This window comes from Nipponia nippon, unplaced genomic scaffold (assembly GCF_047370975.1).
Source record: "Nipponia nippon isolate SJK-2023a ecotype South Korea unplaced genomic scaffold, ASM4737097v1 scaffold_4, whole genome shotgun sequence".
NCBI lineage: Eukaryota > Metazoa > Chordata > Aves > Pelecaniformes > Threskiornithidae > Nipponia > Nipponia nippon.
The window spans coordinates 98,331,483-98,350,833 of NW_028262358.1; the positions used below are offsets into that span (position 1 = coordinate 98,331,483).

At 35.5% G+C, this 19,351-nt stretch overlaps 1 protein-coding gene across 2 annotated transcripts in view; it reads left to right on the forward strand.

Annotated features, from left to right (window-relative positions):
• Positions 1-18,805, forward strand: part of KHDRBS2 (KH RNA binding domain containing, signal transduction associated 2) — a 427,208-nt gene extending 408,403 nt beyond the window's left edge. Inside the window, exons 9-12 of one of the 2 annotated variants that reach the window (XR_015708349.1) lie at positions 1,146-1,319; positions 3,271-3,322; positions 12,454-12,664; positions 18,623-18,805. Coding sequence is in view for 1 of the 2 variants with exons in the window: in XM_087775407.1 (XP_087631533.1) it covers positions 1,146-1,243 (98 nt within the window). In the remaining variant the exon portion in view is untranslated. Of the gene's footprint in view, positions 1-1,145; positions 2,057-3,270; positions 3,323-12,453; positions 12,665-18,622 lie in introns of those variants that run through there. The other variant, XM_087775407.1, reaches the window with a different exon arrangement.
• The last annotated feature ends 546 nt before the right edge of the window (positions 18,806-19,351 follow it).

A 19,351-nucleotide genomic window follows, 5' to 3' on the forward strand; every position in this document is an offset into this window, starting at 1 on the left:
CTCCTTTCAATCTCTTTTTTTTATGTACCTTAAAAGGTGCTCTTTTTTTCCCTAGCATCAGAAGGCTTGCCCCTTACTTTCATATTTTACAAACATTAATATTCTACACATACCTGTAATACAAACATGCTGATCACCAATAAAATAAAACAATATGGAAAATAACTAACATCTGCTGCACTGATTTCTGAATAGCTTCTATATTTCGTTACAAAGACATAGATAGAATATCATGTAACTTTGGGGGGGTGTAGAGATTTTTAAACTTTCTTGTGAACATGTGTATGTCAGATGTATTCTGTGACTAATGTAACAGGGGTAATGTTGCACTATGATGTGATATAAGATCATATACTATGATTTCTGCATTTCCATTTTAATCACTCTGTGTATGATCAGTTGAAGTCAGTGGAAGACAAAACCAGAAATCATTTGACGATCCACTAGCTCATTTAGGAGAGAGTTCAATTTTGAGGTTCAGGCGCTGGACCACAACTGTAGGTAGCTTCATGTTTGCTCCTTTGGAAGGCTTAACTTCCAGGAATACCTTGTCTGTGGGGGAAAAACAAAAACAAAACAAAACAAAAGATTTGTAAAAACTAAACTATCCTTACAGTTTTTAACTTACTCTACTTGAGCATATTTCATTCACACAAATTTGAAAAAGTACTTTAAAGATAATGCAAAGTTAAAACAATTTGGCAAAACTCTTCTGATTAATGTAGTAACTTGATTTCTACAGATTGTTTTTCTTCCATTATTTTCTTTCTTTTGGTCTCAAATGGAAATAAAAAATCAAATGTATTTCTATTATCTTTTCATGATTCAACTCCTCATCTTATTAACATACCAACTGCATTAAATGTTATTCACATTGGTGCTTTAACTTCTCTGCTGAAAGTGAAGGAGTAAGGTTTTTTTCATCGTGAGATAGACAGGTTGCCTGTGTAGAGAAGTAGAACGTTAGTTTTTTCCATAAGTTTTTGTGGGAGAATAAAGAAATGGATCATAACACCATCCTCATTTTATTTTTCTAAAGCTTTCAGCCAAAACCCTTGAGAATTTTGACAGCCATTAGCAGTAGCATCACTTTGTTCTTTCAAGTTTAGATATTTACAAAACATGTTTTTCTCTTCTGTTTTTAGCACAAGAAGAATGGGCCACAACCCGTTCCAGCCTAAAGGCACCACCTCCAAGGTCAGCCAGAGGGGGTTACAGGGAACACCCCTATGGTAGATATTGAAGGTCCTCCTCATCTGTGACCTCATCTCAAAGACAATTAATAGCCTGTGGTCTCCACATAAACAGCAACAAGACAAGTAATAGTCCATTTCTTTTCTATCCTAGGGATTACTGCTCATTATTATCCTATGTACTACTTGTATTTCCTATAACATTGGAGTGACATTGGCATTAGTATTATTTTATAACACGGACTTAAAAAAACAGAGACAAAAAACCTTTGGCAAGCATTGTCTATAAACCATTCAAAGATGATGTTCTGTTGGTTGTATTCATTGCTGTGTGTAACTTAAAAAGCATGACACTGTTACAGATCTTGAGTCTCTCTACATACTAGCTAAGGCTGAGTTTTTGTTTAGGGTTGCTGAAAGACTGTAATATGATTCTTTTTTTTTCTTTTTTTTTTTTTGAACCAGACAATAATCAAGCTGTAGATAAGATGTTTTAACCTGTCTTTTTTAATATATGTTAGTTTAGACTAAGATGTTCGATATTAAGTTTGTAAATTTAATTTTAAATGCTGTTTTAATGGGGTTGAAAACAAGCAGCTACTGTATGTATGTAGCTAACTGAATTTGTTCAGTGTTTTAACCTGTATTTGTTAAAAAAATCACTTAAAGTTCCATGTGTAAGCTTCTCTAAATAGGAAACCATAATTTTGTCAAATATGTTTGCCATAATTTGTCAATAAAGCTGAAACCTTTTGTAACAAACTAAATTTGGAATTACTTGTTTTCTAGCTTTAAATGCCTGCTTTATTTCTTTTTCAAGAGATGCCTAAAATGTTTTTTTATATAAAAATTACAAAAATGAACCCAAGCCTGTTTTAAGATTTTTTGTGTAAGACTTTAAAAGTTGTATTAATAACTTCTGGTTGTTAAATAATTTAAAAGTTAACAAACTAAACTGTTACATGAGTCATGGTTAGTATCCACTAATGTATAACATGTTAATGGAAAAAAATGCTTTAGAACAATAAATGGATTTTAAACTATCCTCTAAGCTTGATCTTGCTAAACACAAACTCTGATTGACTTGTTTGTATTAGCATGTCTCTCGTGAGAATGTAATGGAGTTTAAAGAGGTAAGATTACCACTTACCACTGTTAGACTGTCTAAATGCTAGTTCTTCAACCTTTGAGTTTCCCCGCACATTAAATATCCCATTCAACATGTAAGCATTGCATAGATTCACCTATTTGTTTTCACTCAGAAGAGTGCGTTGACTGCATTTTTCGTAGTATATAACAATTTGTCTTGACAAACAAATCATCAGTGTCACTGCCCAGTTGTTGGTATTCAACTTCAAAAACTTTATTTGTAATTTTCAGTGCTAAATATCACCGCCCTTGAAGGCAGTTTAGAGGGCTGATATTTCTTTTGAGACTATCAGATTGATGGCTGATGATTATTAAGGAAATATGTCGCAGGACTCAAAGGATGACTAAACGTTAAACAGGTAACACTAATAGTAACTCTGTAATTTTGAGTATGCAACAGTAATGTTAAATATTCTCAGTTATTAAGTTACTGATAGTTAAAAAAGTAAACCTACCAAAAGATAACAAATAGGTATATAGGCTATTAAAAAAACTAATTAACATTAACTAGTGACAAAAAAATTATTCTACAATATATAACCCTCAAGGTAATAAACAGAACTAAAATTAACAATAATAGTAATGCAACTCTTGCTAACAACCAATATATAACCTAAATTTTGATGAAAAAAAAAAAAAAAAAAAAAAGAAGACTTGATGGTAGGGATGCCAAAACTGTTAATCCTTTAAATACAGTCTTTTTGTTTACAGTGGCTTTTTGTCAATGTGATTGGTTTACTTTTTTGATGAGAATAAAGTACAGGCCTATTGCTGTTCAGTTTGTGAACAAAATCTCTTGCAGCTGGAGTTGCATGCTAACTCTTTTTGAATAGTTTATGAAGCATATGTTTTGTTGTTTGTAGTGTTAAAGTGAATCTAGTAGGCTACGTGATGGTTACATTGAGTTTATTCTGTCTCACTATTTCAGGGACTCACAGGCACTGGACAGCTAAGCAGCAGATCTGCTGAGAAGTGGTCAGGTAAGCTCTGCTGCATCTCAGGGTTTTTTCCTGTTTCCTGGTTTATCTATGCATTTGTTTTTACTAACACAGAGAAATGTATTCAGCTAGAGTTTTAAAATAAATAATTCTTTCCAGCAATGTTTCTCTGTGTAGCAGCATAGTGATTATGGTATAATGGCAATCAAATCATCTGCTTTTATATCGTATGATACCCTTCATTTAAAGTAGTCTTGTCATCTAGCCTTTTAATGATAAATATTAAGATTGTATACTTTATAACTGCTCCTGCTAAAAACAAGAACTGGTGTTTATTAAAAGCATGCCTACATTTTGGAAAGAAACTAGTCACATACCATAAAAAAATACAATACTGGCTTACCTTTGCTTCTCAAAATATTTATCATTTCTTCCTATGACAAAAGTATCTATAAAGAGACAAGACGTTTGTTATTTATTCTTTTGCTTGGTAGGTTTTACTTTTTTGTGCTTTAGAATGGCAGAGACATTAATGGTGTTACCATGCAATGACATGGATCAAGGCATAACTTTCTATATTTCTCTGTTAAATACATTTAAACATAAAGGTGTGTCTTGGATAACCTTCTTATATAGACTTCAGATTATATATGAGATTTTTGATTGAAGACAAATGTCATTGCTGGAAACATAAACAAAAAAAATTCAGCTCAGATACAACTTCACCCACTCAGAAGCGTCAACCTAATCACAATACAAAAAGTACAAATTCTCTTCCTCTCTCATGTTTGTTAAACTAGATAAGAGTTAATAAACAAAATTGATGATGCTGCGCACCAAATACACAATCCCACACACATTTATTACTCTGGCATCTTTTCCTATCATTGTGGTCTGGCTGATTTAATGTTTTCCAGCTATTGGTGTATTCAACGGTTACTTACAAACTACAAGTTGTGTTGTATAACAAGATATAAAGGGCTTAATTTTCCTCTCCAAAGGGTTGCCTCAAGACCTTTATAAATTGGTTTGATTTATTTGCTACAACCCCTCTACAGGCCAAAGTGATGTAACACAGCATTAAGATTTGTCTGCATATTATGGTCACATCAATGTAAGCGTACCACTATAGTAAAAAGTTTCCGTATACCCACCTTGCATATAGTTATGTGCTTCAGTCAGTATATGTTGTCTCTATACAGACAAGAAAAACACACTCCACTGCTATAAATACAGTTTTGTACTGGTATAACTGTGATTACAGATTATTATACATTATAGATTTTACTATATAAGCATTTCAGGAAATGCTCATATGCCTTGCCGAAATGATTAATTACACAAAAATGTAAGCAGGTCATACCTGATGTAAGTAAGATCCAGGGCAAAGTACATAAAATTAATTTCTCACTTGCGCATCAGATTTTTATGTGAGGGTAACTAGTGTGAACTCCTTGAGGACGGACTCCAATAAATACAGCTTTATAGCAGAGCAGTGTCCTTTGATATTATTGTCTCAAAGTTCACTTTACAGCCATTATTTGTGTAGATTAAAACAAATGCAGAATATTGCAGTAAAATGATGCATTGTGACATATTCTTATACAAGAATTATTTAGAAAAAGTAGGTTAATAAGTCAGTCTGTTTATGCAAACATTTGTTCTATTGATATTCAGGATATTAATATGAAAAATTACCCATGGCTGCATGTGCTGTTCTGTGCTAACTAGAAGGTATATTTCACACCACTTTCTGAAGAAGACTTACAGTTAATCAGCTATGTCTTAATAAAAAAATCCACCTTCTTAATTGGTGAACGAGTAACAAGAGAGACTGGGTATTCTAATTAACAGTCATCTTTAGGTCTTCCGTGAAAAGCTGTGATGTATTCCACACATCCACCAGTCAGGTCAGCCATAATTCTGAGGTCCTGAAAACTTACATACATCATCAGAAAACACAGAACTTCACTTGTACTACAGACAATTCCAAGACACTAATCACCAACCAAACATTTTCTTTGGATGAATTCACATACCAAGTAGTTTTGTTTGTAATAAGAAGAAAAACTGGTATAAAATATCAAAACAATGAGTAAAAAAACACTGGCAAAGAGAACCATAGCTGAAAAAGCAAAATTTCTGTTAAAAGATTTCCAAGATTTTTTTTTTGTCCAGGTTGACCTCATCTATAGAACAGTTTGATCTTTAAAAGAAAGTAGTGCATTATAATTTTCAGTACTTAAAACAGCAAAATACATTATTTTACAGAATTGCACTAAAATAGTCTTAATTGTACCTCTGCAGCATCAAACTAAATATTCTTTTAATTGTTTTCTTTTTAAAGTGGAGCTGTCGACCTTTGAAAAAATCTATGCTTTCATGAGATAGTAGATAATATATGCACTCCTGGGTGAAATCCCTTATTATCCTAAATAGGTAGGCTATTGCATTACAAATGCAAACAATGCTCATTCCAAAAAGTATTCGTTATGAATAGAATCAATGAGCCAGTTTCGAAACTGGTGATTTCTGGAGGTGGGTTATGCAACATTTGACAGTCCGCATTGTCAAAATGGTGATTGGATGGTGGAGTGGATGGCACAGCGACAGAATCTGTAGCTGCATATGTCATACTGACACAACTTCACTTGCTGGAAATTTAGTCTGAGAGGAGGGAGCAATTTGCAAGTCCAGCTAGAAAGAGAGTAGGAAGAAAGCACCAAGGGGCTGAGAACATTCTCACCTGCTGGAGCAGAACCCACAGTGCTGCACCACCAGGGACAAGCTCCTGGAAAAGTAACAGATGCGGAAAAATTGCACTATTGTACTGTTTTGTCTAGCAGAATTGTTGCATGTGTTCACGAGCCATTCTAACCGAAAAAAATAGATATCCTTAGAGTAGCAACCTTTTTCAGAAAATGAAGTAGCACCATGTAACTATTTCTTTCCTATACAGCTTATCTTACACTGTTTAAACAAGATCTTAAATCTTCATATGAATAAATGAAGAACCTTAGGAAGGTATACTGCAATACCTGATCAGGTATAATGTAATACCTGATCTCACCTCAAAGGATATCAACAATGTTTTTCTAGCTCAATGAGGTCCTCAACCTCACAGGAAAAACAGAAAAATATTTGAATGCTAAAGAGAAAAACAAGTCTAATGTCTTCTGAAGTTTTTTATCCTCCATTAAAAACTTAGATGCACTCTGTGACCTCCATCAGTTATTAGAACCCAAGAGTTATCAAAAAAAGTATCACATGTTATCCATTTTACTGTATTGGTCTATGGAGACAGAAAAGGCACACAGGTAACTTTCTCAGACCAATTATGGCTTCAAAGATGATCATCGTCTTGCAGTCTGCTGTTAGCTAATTACATTTTTCTAGTCATTATTATTGCTCATTGGGACCTGACTGAAACCTTTGAAATCATTAAGCCTTTCCTTTTCCTTCAATTGGTTTTGTTTCTGGTCCTGTAGGTTAGATGCTAACATTCATTTGGAGACATTAAGGAAAATTATTCCCACTGCACGATATGCTGATCTACGTAGTTATTAGACAAATTATGAGCTTTGCTCATGAATATGCTGATATCTTTTAATGAAGACATGCTGTATACAGTATTTATTTTCTGAAACAATGGAATCTAAAGATGAACTGTGGCTCCCAATATGAGTACAGGAAAGATTTTCTGTCAATTCATGATCTCTGGGTGACTAAGTAATTTATATTATAACTCAGCAGAACATTTTAAAATTGTTGAAATACATCTCTAAATCATGCATATCTGGAACAAAGTTTTCATTCTCAAACAGAAGCAATCTCTGTCAACTTAAGCATAAGAAATGCAGGTTTCTAAACTTCTACTAAAAACATGTCACTGTTTTAAATATATAAATCCTAATAAAGGGCTGTGTTTAGTACTTATTGAAAGACATAAATGCCTCCTTTCCTAAAACAATTGAATTAACTTTGAAATCTAGGATGCTTTACCAGAGAATTGCAAGATTTATTGAGAAAGAAATTTCAGGCTTTCATATTTCAAAACTGTAAATGTGAAGGAAGGTTTATTGGAGGAAGATCACACCTATGCTGTAATGGTATAGGTCATCATTCACATATTAATAGGAAAAAAATGAAAGAAAAGGCTGTGTAGTTGATTTTGTAAACCGTGCGTAGGCCCAAGGAATTTTTCAAGATGCTGTATAGTAACAATCGGAACTTTCTGATATCTTTTAGCAACATTTGGATGAACAAGTTGGATAGTGGAAATGCTTGAGTGCCCTGATAAGAGTAGAATTAATTCTGAAAACAATGTTTCTTGTGTCTTCGTGTTGCTTCTGTACCCTATTGATTTAATTGAGGTATAGTTTCTTATTATACAGTGTTATTATAAAATGTGAGAGTACCTGCTTATATCATGTCTGGCACTGTTCTTGCCATGCTGGCTGCATTAGCTGATGATGGATGGCTTACTCACAGGAAAACAGTGAATACCTTTGTTATATGCCCTTGCATTACAGGACCTTCACACTGTGTTACCACTAACAAGTTAGAGGTGCAAACTGCTGAGCTGCTCATTTATGACTTCTTAGCATTCTGAGTGGGGTTTTTTTCTTCTGCACGGTAAACAGAACAAAATGTGTGGATATTTTGTATCATGATTTACTATATTCACTTATGACTCCATATTCATTGCTCAGCTAATAACTCATTATATTTCTTCTTGAACTTTATAACAATCCTGTACAACCACTGGCAAAATACAGTGGAAAGGTCTTGCCCATGCAGCTTCTTTCTTTTTCTTGTTTTTTTTTTTTTTTTCTTTTTCTTCCTCTTCTTCCCAGAAGAACATAATTGTTCATATACCTACGTTAGCTGAAAAGATAATCAAAGACACTCTCATTCAAATGAAATGCTGCTGTTCTCTGATAATATAGGACTTTGGCTTAGTATTCTCAGAGTATTTAAAATTGATAGGGTTCTTTTTCTTATTCTGTATGGTATTTTGAGCATTATATACCTTTTTTATGTCTCTATTAGAATCCATGATGTAAAGATACAAACAACTGACAGGAATGCTCTATTATGTTGGAGTCCAGTTAAGCAGAGTAGCTTTTTGATGGAGAATTTAATCCTGCAGATCTTAATCGGGTTTCACTCACTAAAAATCCATGCTGACATCAACAAATGAAAAGGGAATATGAAATTCAGAATTTGCACTGCAGTCATTTTAATAATCTAATTAAATTCAAACAGAACACATATCTGTTAAGGACTGGATTGTGTCATTCCAGCTGATGTCCTGCTTAACGGGCAGTGTGAAATAACCTTGACCCAGGAAGAGTAATTCAGTTACAGTACCAACATCAAAATCCTACTTTTTATATTATCACAACTAATTTTCCCATGTCCAAGGAAAATACTTAGTTGAAGCTACTTGCTTGGAACTGTCACTTACTCCAAATCTCAACTTGGCAACAAAGTTCATCCATTTATAGTAGTCACCACTTTATTTTCATGGAGTGAGAACTAACAAATAACTTTCTGAAGGAGCCATAATACTTTTCTTTACATAGTCTTTAATGACAGTATTACTGAACTTGTTTGCAGATCTAAGGCAAAAATGGGCTGCCCACTAGACTGTGAAGGCCTGTGGGATACGTGCTTCAGGAAATCTAGTGCTCATGCAAAAGAAAGGAAGACAGGTATCTGTCTGATAGCTGTCAACCAAGAATACAGCATAGCTCGTATACAGCTTGAATAGCACCTACAGAACTTCAATTGCTGCATCGAACTCAAAATGCTTACTGAAGGAAGCAGGTATTTTAATCTCTGCCTTGTAACGGACAATTAGAAAAACACTGAAGCTGAATGATTTGGCTAAGGTCACTCAGCAGGTCAAAGAGATGTAATAAAGTGCAATTAGCAAAGCAGCAGGCAAGGGTAAGAAGTTGCATCAGGAAATGAAACACAGGATGTATTCGGAGCTGTGATTTGTTTTGAGAACTGAACTCTCTCGTCCACGGTGCAGATATACTATCATCAGTTGAAGCCTGCTGGACTTTACTAGGCAGCTGGATGAAGCAGCTAGCAGAATGTGTGCATGTAGTGAGCATACAGACATATGCAAAATTTACATTGAAGAAGCCTGTTATTATATTTTTCCATTTGCATTATAGCTGTATTTTTCTATATCTGCATCACCTGTTGCCATGGTAAGGTAAGTTTCTCATGCTGTATGTCTGATGAATAAGAAATACATCTCTAAACACTGATAAAGACTTGAGGCTCCTGATAATACCCAATGCCTTCCCCATAGCACTGAGCACAATAGGACTGGACCCTAAAAACCTACATATAGTTAAACTTTATAGTGCTGATAATTCTAGAAATAACAGAAGTTCCATTTTAAACCATTTTAGGGATAATTTTAGACTCAGAGGGTTGGGGTTTTTTTATGATTTGGAGTCTACTTAGCTAGCTTAATGGAAATAAGATGTCTGTCTTTGTAATACATAGTCAACCAAAAATAACCCTACGAATATATTTAAGGATCTATAAAACAGTTTGGGTTTTTTAATATAAAATAATTTTTATACCAGGTTCTTCATCTGGACTTCTTTGGATGACTCATTCTCATTCACAGCTCTCTCAGATAAAATACAGAACTCCAAAATAAGCTATACAACTTTAATCTGTCATGCCTACATTTGTCTCACTCATTTTGTAAATGTACTATTGGCAGGGCTGGTAATACCCTCTACCATTAAGATCACCAGTACTTTCTATAAACGCAACTGTGTCCACTTCAAATTAAATTTTCCATGATGAGTACCTGCTCAATCCAAGGATTTTGGCCGAAATGCCAAACAGTTTAGAAAAAGACAAGATTTTGGTCATTCACAAAGTAATAAAAGTTCCTCTTTTATCAGCAAATGTCTATGAAAGTATATTGTGAAATATGTGTTGCAGTACACTCTAGCGCTGGTTTCTCAAGCTGTGGTAATGTATAAGGGTTGTGTGCCCAAATAGGCTCTTTTATCTATAGAACCACTGGCTGACACTCCCAGGTGATGGGGTCTGTGCAGTGATTTAAGTTACAGGAAAAGTGAAGGGAGCTGCATGACCAAACAGCTGAGTTGTTTGACTAAAACAGAGGAATGGATTATATTCTCCTTCAGCATCTCTACCAGGAGCGTTTTGTGTGAGGGTAGTAAAAGCCCGCTAATGCTGTATTTCTTGTAGTCTTGAGGTCTCACAGAAAATCCTGGGATCTGATTTTTATCAGAATTGCAAGTGGCATCATCAGGAGTTGTGCCTGACTATGTAAAGTGCTGTTTAAAGTTAAGTATTTAAAAAATCAAGCTTTGGGTTTCCCAGGTTATGTAACAGTGATGAATGGTTTATTTTAACTCAGAAATATAATAATAAAAATTGGTCACACTGATGAGGTATTCACATACTATAGCCACAAGTGGCACAGAAAGCCAACCGTGAAATTCATAATTTTATCAAGAAAAATTAAGGATTTGGACAGAGTTAAGCAAATTAATAAAGGAACAACACATTGAATAATGAGGATGAAAGAAATACTGAGTAGCTGTTCTTTCAGTGTCCTTTCTTATGCATGAAATCAAGCAGAAAAAAAAATTAACTCAACCATTGTAAAGACTACATCAAATATATACATGAAAGGAGCTGAATTAGGGTTTCACTGGCCCATAATTCATATTTATCTAACTTCAGAGCACTTGGCTTACTTTAACCACTCCTTTTGCAAGCCTCACGTTTATACCTCTCTACTACTTTCTATCATAGATAAATGTCTCCAAGTTTATGGAAGGGTTTGCACAGTTTGCAAATTCAGTGTTCCTGCAATTTGTAACAGGAACTTGTTTTTGGTAGGGGGAATTCTCCTGAGGGTCCCAGAAATTATTTTTTGATGCTTTCATGAAAATCTGTTTGTTTTGAAGAATATCATGAGACATCAAAAAAAGTCGCCTTTTGCCAACTCAGTAAACCTGCTAGAAGCTATACAGAAATGTCTGTATTCCCCTACGCCATTGATCATAATTTTTTTCTTTTATTTGAAGTTACCTTAGTGTGGCATTTGGAGAAATATTAAGCACGTTCATCACCTAGCTTCAAATACATAGCTTTTGCCACTACAGGTATCTAGGGTACCCATACATTCAGTGGTCTTTGCTTACAGAAAGGAATTCAGAGTACCTAAGCCAGGTACTCTAAAACACTGTCTGGATGTACCTTCTCTCCACTGGCTGGTTGAAAAGACAAACTAATGCATTTAAAAAAATACCTCCCTCTTCAGCCTAAATCTTCAAATTATCTCTCTATCCATTGATTTTAATAAGAACTGATTTTAATTAGTCTCTCATAGACCTGATTATGTTAATATTATCAAGAAATGAAACACAACTCCAACCCAACCTGTTCTCACAAGTTCCCATTCTCATCCATAGCAGCACTCAGAAGTCATTTTCTCAGGATGAGTATAATTACTCTGCTGTGTTATCTGCATAAAGGGTGTTGGTGTTCATAAAATTCACTGCCACAAACCTCCTTTTTTATTATATTGATAAAAGCATACTCATACTACTGTGCATGGACCAACTGTAGTTGATTGCAGGTGGAGAAAAAGTATTGAAGGCAGCATAAATCTGTAGTATTATAAAAAGTAAAAAGTTAAATGAGAAAGCTGAGCTAAAATTATATCACTGAAGTTCCATACAGTAACTTTACCAAAAAAGTTCAAAAAGTTAAAAAAAAAATCAAAACTAGAAATGCCAGTATTTAGTTTGTTCCCTTTCCTCATTTTTGCTCTGTTGTGCACATTCATTATTTTAGAGACCCTGAGCAGATGATCACATTCTCTTCCATTCTACTTGTTTTCCATGCAGGGCACAGGAAGGTGTCAGAACTGTGTAGCAAATTATGTTGTTATTTTTTGTAACTGCTTTATCTTATAGCTTGCAGAATTTGGAAGGCAGTGTCTTCCAAGAGCTGCCTGTCATCCAGACTAACCCTGTGTCACAGAGATGCTGTGTGAATCTGCATAAGTCATTTAAGCTAAAATATTAATGTGACGACTAATTTTGTGTTCTTCATTGAATATGTCTGCCCAACTTTGTCTTGATTTTCAGATTTTTGGAGCCCTTAGGGAAGTACTCTAACTTTTGAATGGTGTTCAGGGGATCGAGAGTGTTCAACATCATTTGCAATCAATCAGTGAGATCTGAAGGACTAAGCCTCAGGTCTCAGGACTCTCCACAGCCCTGAGTTCTGGACCTGCCGTTACCACCCTCCCTAGGACACGTTGGCACTCAGACTTACAGTGATCTTGCAGTCTATCAGGTGAGCTGTGGTATTTGTCTATATATTTTTAGTTTATGTCAAATGTAAGATAATTCACCTTACCTCAGTCTGCAAAAAATAGGATTATTTTAAACTAGTTCACCTTATGTTTGCCATTGGAAGAGAGCTTATACACAAGTACCTATGATGCATGTTACTTTGAGACAGGGTAGTTTGATAATGTATCTAAATTCTTATGCTCTCTTTCTGTGGTAAAGAAATATAATATTTAATCATCTTTCTCACAGAAGTAACATAAAAATAATCAAACCATACTTGTGCAGTATGTTGAACATAGAAACAGTTTTTTTAAAATGCCAAATATTTGGAGAAATCATCTCCCCGTGGGATGAGTTAACTTATTGAGATGGTCATGTTAAAACCAAATTTTGCAGATTCTGGGTGTTTTTTTCTCTTATTCACTAGAAAAATCTTAGTATCTTCATGAATTGTTGTGAACATACACTTATTAATGTTTATAGGTTTCAGTTGCTGTAGCATTGTTGCTACAAACTATGGATGATGAAAACCTATAAGAAAGTAAATAAATCTACACCAGCAGACATTTCCATTCCAGGATGGAAAACAGTAAACAAAGAGTCACACCACTAGTGTTTAAGATGGATGCACATATTTAATTCAGTCTCATATCCAGAATGAATTAGGTCTTGTGGATAGAATGGTAGCATAGAATCCTATAATTAAAGGCTATGTCCTCTTGTATATACTAAAGAACACCATCTAGTTATATTGGAAAGTATAAATCTAACATTTCCTAAATCTTCCAAACAGAATACTTATGTGGAAGTTGTATTTTTCTGTAAAAAGCTTATTTATAGCCATATGTCATATAAAAATACAGTTATGGCATTTAGTTATTAGAAATGAGCTTGTTTCTTCAGTAAACAGCATGTGAAACAAAAGACCATTTTCAGTCTTTGTTGATGGTAGCTAGCAATGTCCAGAAGGATTCAGGTAACTAGCAAAAGTAGTATCAATAGCTAGTGTGGAGTTACTCTGCGGCTGCTCTGGCAGATTACATACAGTGGCAGCAGAAATACACACCTCAATACCGTACACAGCATCACTTCCCATACCTCTGGTGAAACCACAGTCCTTCCCTTGCTCCTTCTGACTGTACACCAGAAAACAGACCTGAATCTTAATCTCCTGCACTGCAGAACAGCATGAAGTCCTCTTACAGGACTCCATTCCTTGTCACCACCTGTTCTGAAAGTGATGACACTTTTGTGCCCATGCTACTTTTGGATTTGCTCTCTGCAAATGGCGATAAAAATTTGAACTATGCCTTGCTTTAGATTTAGATTTTTCTCTACAGAGAAAGAGCTAAAAGAATGTGGCCAAAAGCTATTCAAACCCAACACGTCTCTAGACTTGAGAAAAAAAATCAGTGTATTTTTCAAGATTCCTTCTCCTAGCTAGAGCTGGAAATAAACCCTAGGTCACAGTACACAAACTCCAGTTTTAAGTAGGCTGTGAGTGAGATAAAGACATGGGTGAAAATATGCAAGTTTCTTAAGTGTTGACTTAGAAGATAGTTAAGTGTGTTAACACTTTGTAAATAGTAATCTAGGGCTCTTAGAAACGTTTTTCACATTATAGCAATGTGGAATAAGAAGACTGATGCCTCTATTATAATTTGTGTTATACACATAGGAAATGGAAGGAGAAGGGGGAAGCTGTTTGCTCTGTATCACACAGAATGCTATTCATCAGAACCAAAATATTTTTACTTATAGCCCAATCTCCTAACCATTGGACTACATTTCCTAAAATGGCTTAAAAGTTAGACTTGGAAGTAGGTGATCATTTTCACTCTTTGCCTGAAGAAAATGACGTAGTATTCCTGGAAACTCAGAGTAAGGATTCCTTTTGGCTTGATAACTTCACATTTTAATAAGTGAGAAAGTGTTTCAGGAGGGTGGAGGACCCTATTTATATTCCTAGAAGGTGAACAGAAGTCTGTGGAGAAAGAAAGGGAAGTCTGATTTTTCCCTGTACTGAGCAAGCCAGAACTTCATAGTAAAATACCAAGGTTCATCTGCTTCCATGGCTTACTTTGCATTTTCTGACTTTCTTGTCTTTCAGCTGTATATATATGTGCCTATATACTCAATTCAGAGCCAAAGGGCAATTTAGCCCTTTTTGAGGTATGTGTCAAAAACAAGTAGGATGCCCTCTACTGTTTAGAAAATGGGACTAGATGCCTAGTGTAGAGTATGTAGCTGTCTTTTAGATAATTGAGGTTGGGTGAAATTAATCCCAACCTTAATAATTAAACTTTGAACGAACAAAACTCTAAACTTCAGTTGTGGGAGATACTTATATTAAAAGCTACAGATTGTGTGTATTGTGTCATTAATTAAATTGTGTAGAGCTGGGGGAACACCAGGCTTGACACATGTGTTTGTCCTTGAAGTTTGAGGTAAGTCTGTTCTGTGCCCAATGCTCTGCTGTGGAGCAAGAGGTTGAAAAGTGGGCATAGAGAAGTACAGCCTGATGCACAAGAGCTTTGCTGTGATAGAACAGGCCGTTCAAGGCCTTCACTTTGAGCTCCCCATGCGCAGCATTCACCTCATGGAAACTGGCCTATGGAGTTTCCCAGAAGTGGATTTTCTGTACTTTTCTAACCTTTGCTAATTCTTTCCTCTGGTGGCTTTGTTGTTGAATTGCTCATTTATTAAAGAAATAAGAGAAGGCACTTCTGTTGATAACCCTCAACATTTTCAAAAGATAGATTAGAAACACCTTTTTTGAACTTCTTGTCTTGCATCTTTATACAGATATTGTGGAAATTAATATATTAAAAATTTTGAGACAGCCAGCTGGTATTAGTGAAAGCCAGAGAAGTACTGAAGATGCATATATTACACTAATATTTCACTAATAGCTTGAATTGCAGCTGAAGTGAGCCTACTTTCTTTTTCTAAAAGCATCCCTAGTGACTGGGATATGTTGCTGTACTCATGCAATATAGTGATGATCTATGAAAACAGGTAAGCAAATAAGATAAACTATGTAAGTATATGCATTTTTCTAAAGGTAGGTAGAATTAAATGTTGGAGAATATTCAGCCTGAAGCTAATAGATATAAGACACTGTGAACCATACTAGTAATAAATACATTAAGCTGTTAGTTAATCGTAGGTCTTACTGGTGCTATATCTGTAACTGCTCTGCAGCCCATAGGTTTGGTGATTTAAGCACTCCTTATAACACTGATACAGACATAAATGTTTAGTTAGGGCTGAATCTAGCCTTTAGGCTGTGTCCTAAACTCTCTTTTCTCTCAAAGTCAAATATTATTTTTAGCTTTTATTGACCTGACCAGCTGACTCCACTCAGCATTAGCTTCTGGACAAATGCACTTTTCCCCCTCTGTGTCTAAACTGACCAACCAAAGAAGTTGTGTTCTTCAGACATGAAATGGATTTTTATTACTGAGGTCCACAGTGCAGATCATTGGAAGTTACGTAATAATGTGAAAGGACATATAATTGAAAAGCTGTCAGAAGATAAAAGTGTATCAAGCTTCCCAGAGCATTCGCATTGCAACTCGTGAGGTTGGATGACATTGAAAGAGCAATTCAGTGTTTAATGCATGCCCCTCTGGTGGCTGTGCTCTTCCACAGCACTAGCTGTTGAAGTATCAATCACAAAGTCTGTAGCATAGAGTTTAATACAGGAGTTTTCCATTAAAGAAGTTAGCTGTTGCAGTTCACAGTAACTTTCTTTCTAGCTCAACTTACCTGCTGAGGACACGGTACTTTGTCCTTGAGGAGGCAGGATTGCTTTCATCTTATTCTTCCCACTGGAGCAGAGAGGAAGTAGAGTGTGAGTACGTATGGGGCAATGCACAACAAGTGAGTAACTGCAACACAGACATATATTATTATTGGATTTTTTTTTTAAAAGTCAAGGAATAATACATGAGAAATAAAAGTAAGTCTGTAACCATCCTGAAATTCTCCTAAATGTGCAGTAACACCATAAAAGATGCCTCTATTTACTACAAATAATAAAACTGTAGCATTACACTAATCAAATTCAAATCAGTTCAACTGCATAATTTTCAGTGAAGAGGTGCTTATGAAACACAAAATGAACTCCAGAATGGAAGGTTCATTGCTTCCTAATCAAAAGCAGTCAGCTTTAAACACCAGCCAGTCAGGAGATAAGTTTGTCATCATTTCTCAGCTGCACTCTTGTAGGGAAGTTGCCAAGGAGGCTTGACAGCCTTTAAACTTCGCAGAGCATTTTTTGCCTGTTTCTGAACATCATGTTGATCTACAAAAACTCCTGGGAGGCTGGGACAAGAGGCAGAGTAACAGCAGTCCTATTAAAATATATTTGCAGCAATGAATGTCAAGCAAAGAGTTTACAGTGTGAAAAAATGTGTAGCTCCTGAAAAGAAATTTTCACCAGCCCTCAGGTCTGATTCTTTCTCGTCTAATTGTGTCCAGCTACTTTGGGGGACTGAGGAGCATCAATGATTAATTGCCTAGGTGTCAGAGAACTACAGGCTTGTAATGCATCATTAAAAGCCAGAGATCAGGGTGTCTGAATTAAAATGGGAAGCTCTGAATGAATATATTACTGCTATATACAATTAATAGCACAGGCCAGAAATCATTTACTTTCATAATTTAGAACAATGGTAGCTCTCCAGTGAAAACATATTTACAGTAGTTTTACATTGCTTTCTATAGGCTTAGTACAAAAGGGAGAGACAAAAATTAATATGCACCAAGGCAGTAACAGAGAAACCTGTCTTTGAACTGTTCTTTCCTTTTAATCAGCATGAGCTCTCCTAAATATGGGAAAGAATTATGAGTAGCTGGAGAGCATCTAGGTTACTGAGGGCAAATCAGTCTCAGGGGAATAACTTTGCAATTTGAGCAACAGAGTCTGACCTTTATGTGACTTGGGATGAACAGGTCTTCTCTGTTTTAATCCAGCATGCACAGCAATTGCAAGGCAGCCAACCTGAAGTCACTCAACCATCTTTTCCCTACAGGAAGGTCTGGTTTCCCTCCTTTGGCAAATATACCATTGTTCTGGAAGAATTCTCTAATGCTGATTAATGTCTTCTATTTCACAGCCTCAAGTGTGGGACCTTATATGGATTTTAGTAATTTTTGGTATTGGTTGAAGTCCCATTAAGTTTCTGAGGTTCTTAAATTGCTTCTTGGAGTTTATTTGTCTTGTAACTTAGGTTATAAAAGTAGCACCATAAACATTAATTGAACAGCCATTAAGCAGTATGGCTGTTTGTTTTGGGTTGATAGAGGACATAAAGCTTCATACCCTGTGGTGGAAAACAATTAGATCTGATGATGAACATGCTATTAAATATACCATTACCAGACTTCTATCAGTTTAACTTTAGAAAATAGCAACCAGCTGTAGCCAAAGCACACACAAGTGATAGAAAGTCGTATTTTAATTGTCATGTCATAGCCTGTTATAAATGTTGTCGTTTCTAATGTTTTATGCTAATGACAGTGACTAATGATAGTCATTACCTCCATTCATTCTCATAAAAAATTTCCTCAAGAGAGGATGATCATAACTAGAATGCTGTTTAAAATTAAACTGTGTTTTTCTAAAGTAGAGAACATAGAAAACATTTAAATACCAAGAGGTTGGCTAGCTAATTTATTTTGTTTTGAGTATGTTTGACAACTACAGCTGTTGTTAATTGTGCCATGAGTTGAACAGATATTCCTTTTAGAAATGGTTTTGGCATACTAACATCTGTATACATGTCATGCCTTCATATGGTCTCTGCAGAGTGGGATAAAAGGTGAACCTCACAGCGGGATATCTGTGGCCAGAAAAAAAGTCTGATGCTGCCCCTGTAGAGCCTTAATATTAAGAACATTGAATTTCCTCATCCATTTCTTATTTTAGTTATGAATTCTGCTTACTTGACAGGTACAGAGTACTTCATTATGTGCACGAACAGAAATGCTTAAATGGATGAAGCAGCTATTTACGTCTGATAGGAGCTAAGTGGGACATTAAATTAATGCCAAACAAGTGAGTGCTCATTTTAGTTTCGTTATAAATGGCTGCAGCACAGCAGTAATGTGTTGACTCTCATGTGCTGACAAGTTCTATATTTCTTACAAACTTCCCTTAGAGCTCGATATGGAAAGACAAATTCACACTCTGCATGATGAAATTAGCAGCAGATGCATTAATAATTGAATAAGGATCTCTGGAGACACACCATAGTTCAGCAGGAGAGTTGGTGACTGGCTGGTTTTAACTAGAGGCTTCTGTCATATATATATATGCACTTACATAAGCCCTGAGTTAAGAGCCTGTGTGTAGCCTTTGGTATCAAATCTGCTTCCAGCTTTTAGAAGACCTTGCATAGTTCCATAGTCCACAAGCAGACTGCTGACCATTAATCTGGACATTGTGTGGCCTTGCTCATCCCTCTTCTGTGACTGTTCTCAAACTTAGAGCCAAATTCAACACAGTCCCTTCTGAATTTGTCTCCAGATGATGAGTGGAGTATGAGTGACTGGAAGACTCACTGTATGCAAGACTCTTGCCATAGACCTCCACATTTAGAGTTCCTATAGAGTTCAAACATTTTCTTGAAGTGCAAAACCCAGCTTCTCTCAGAAAACCATTAAAATACTGTACTACCAC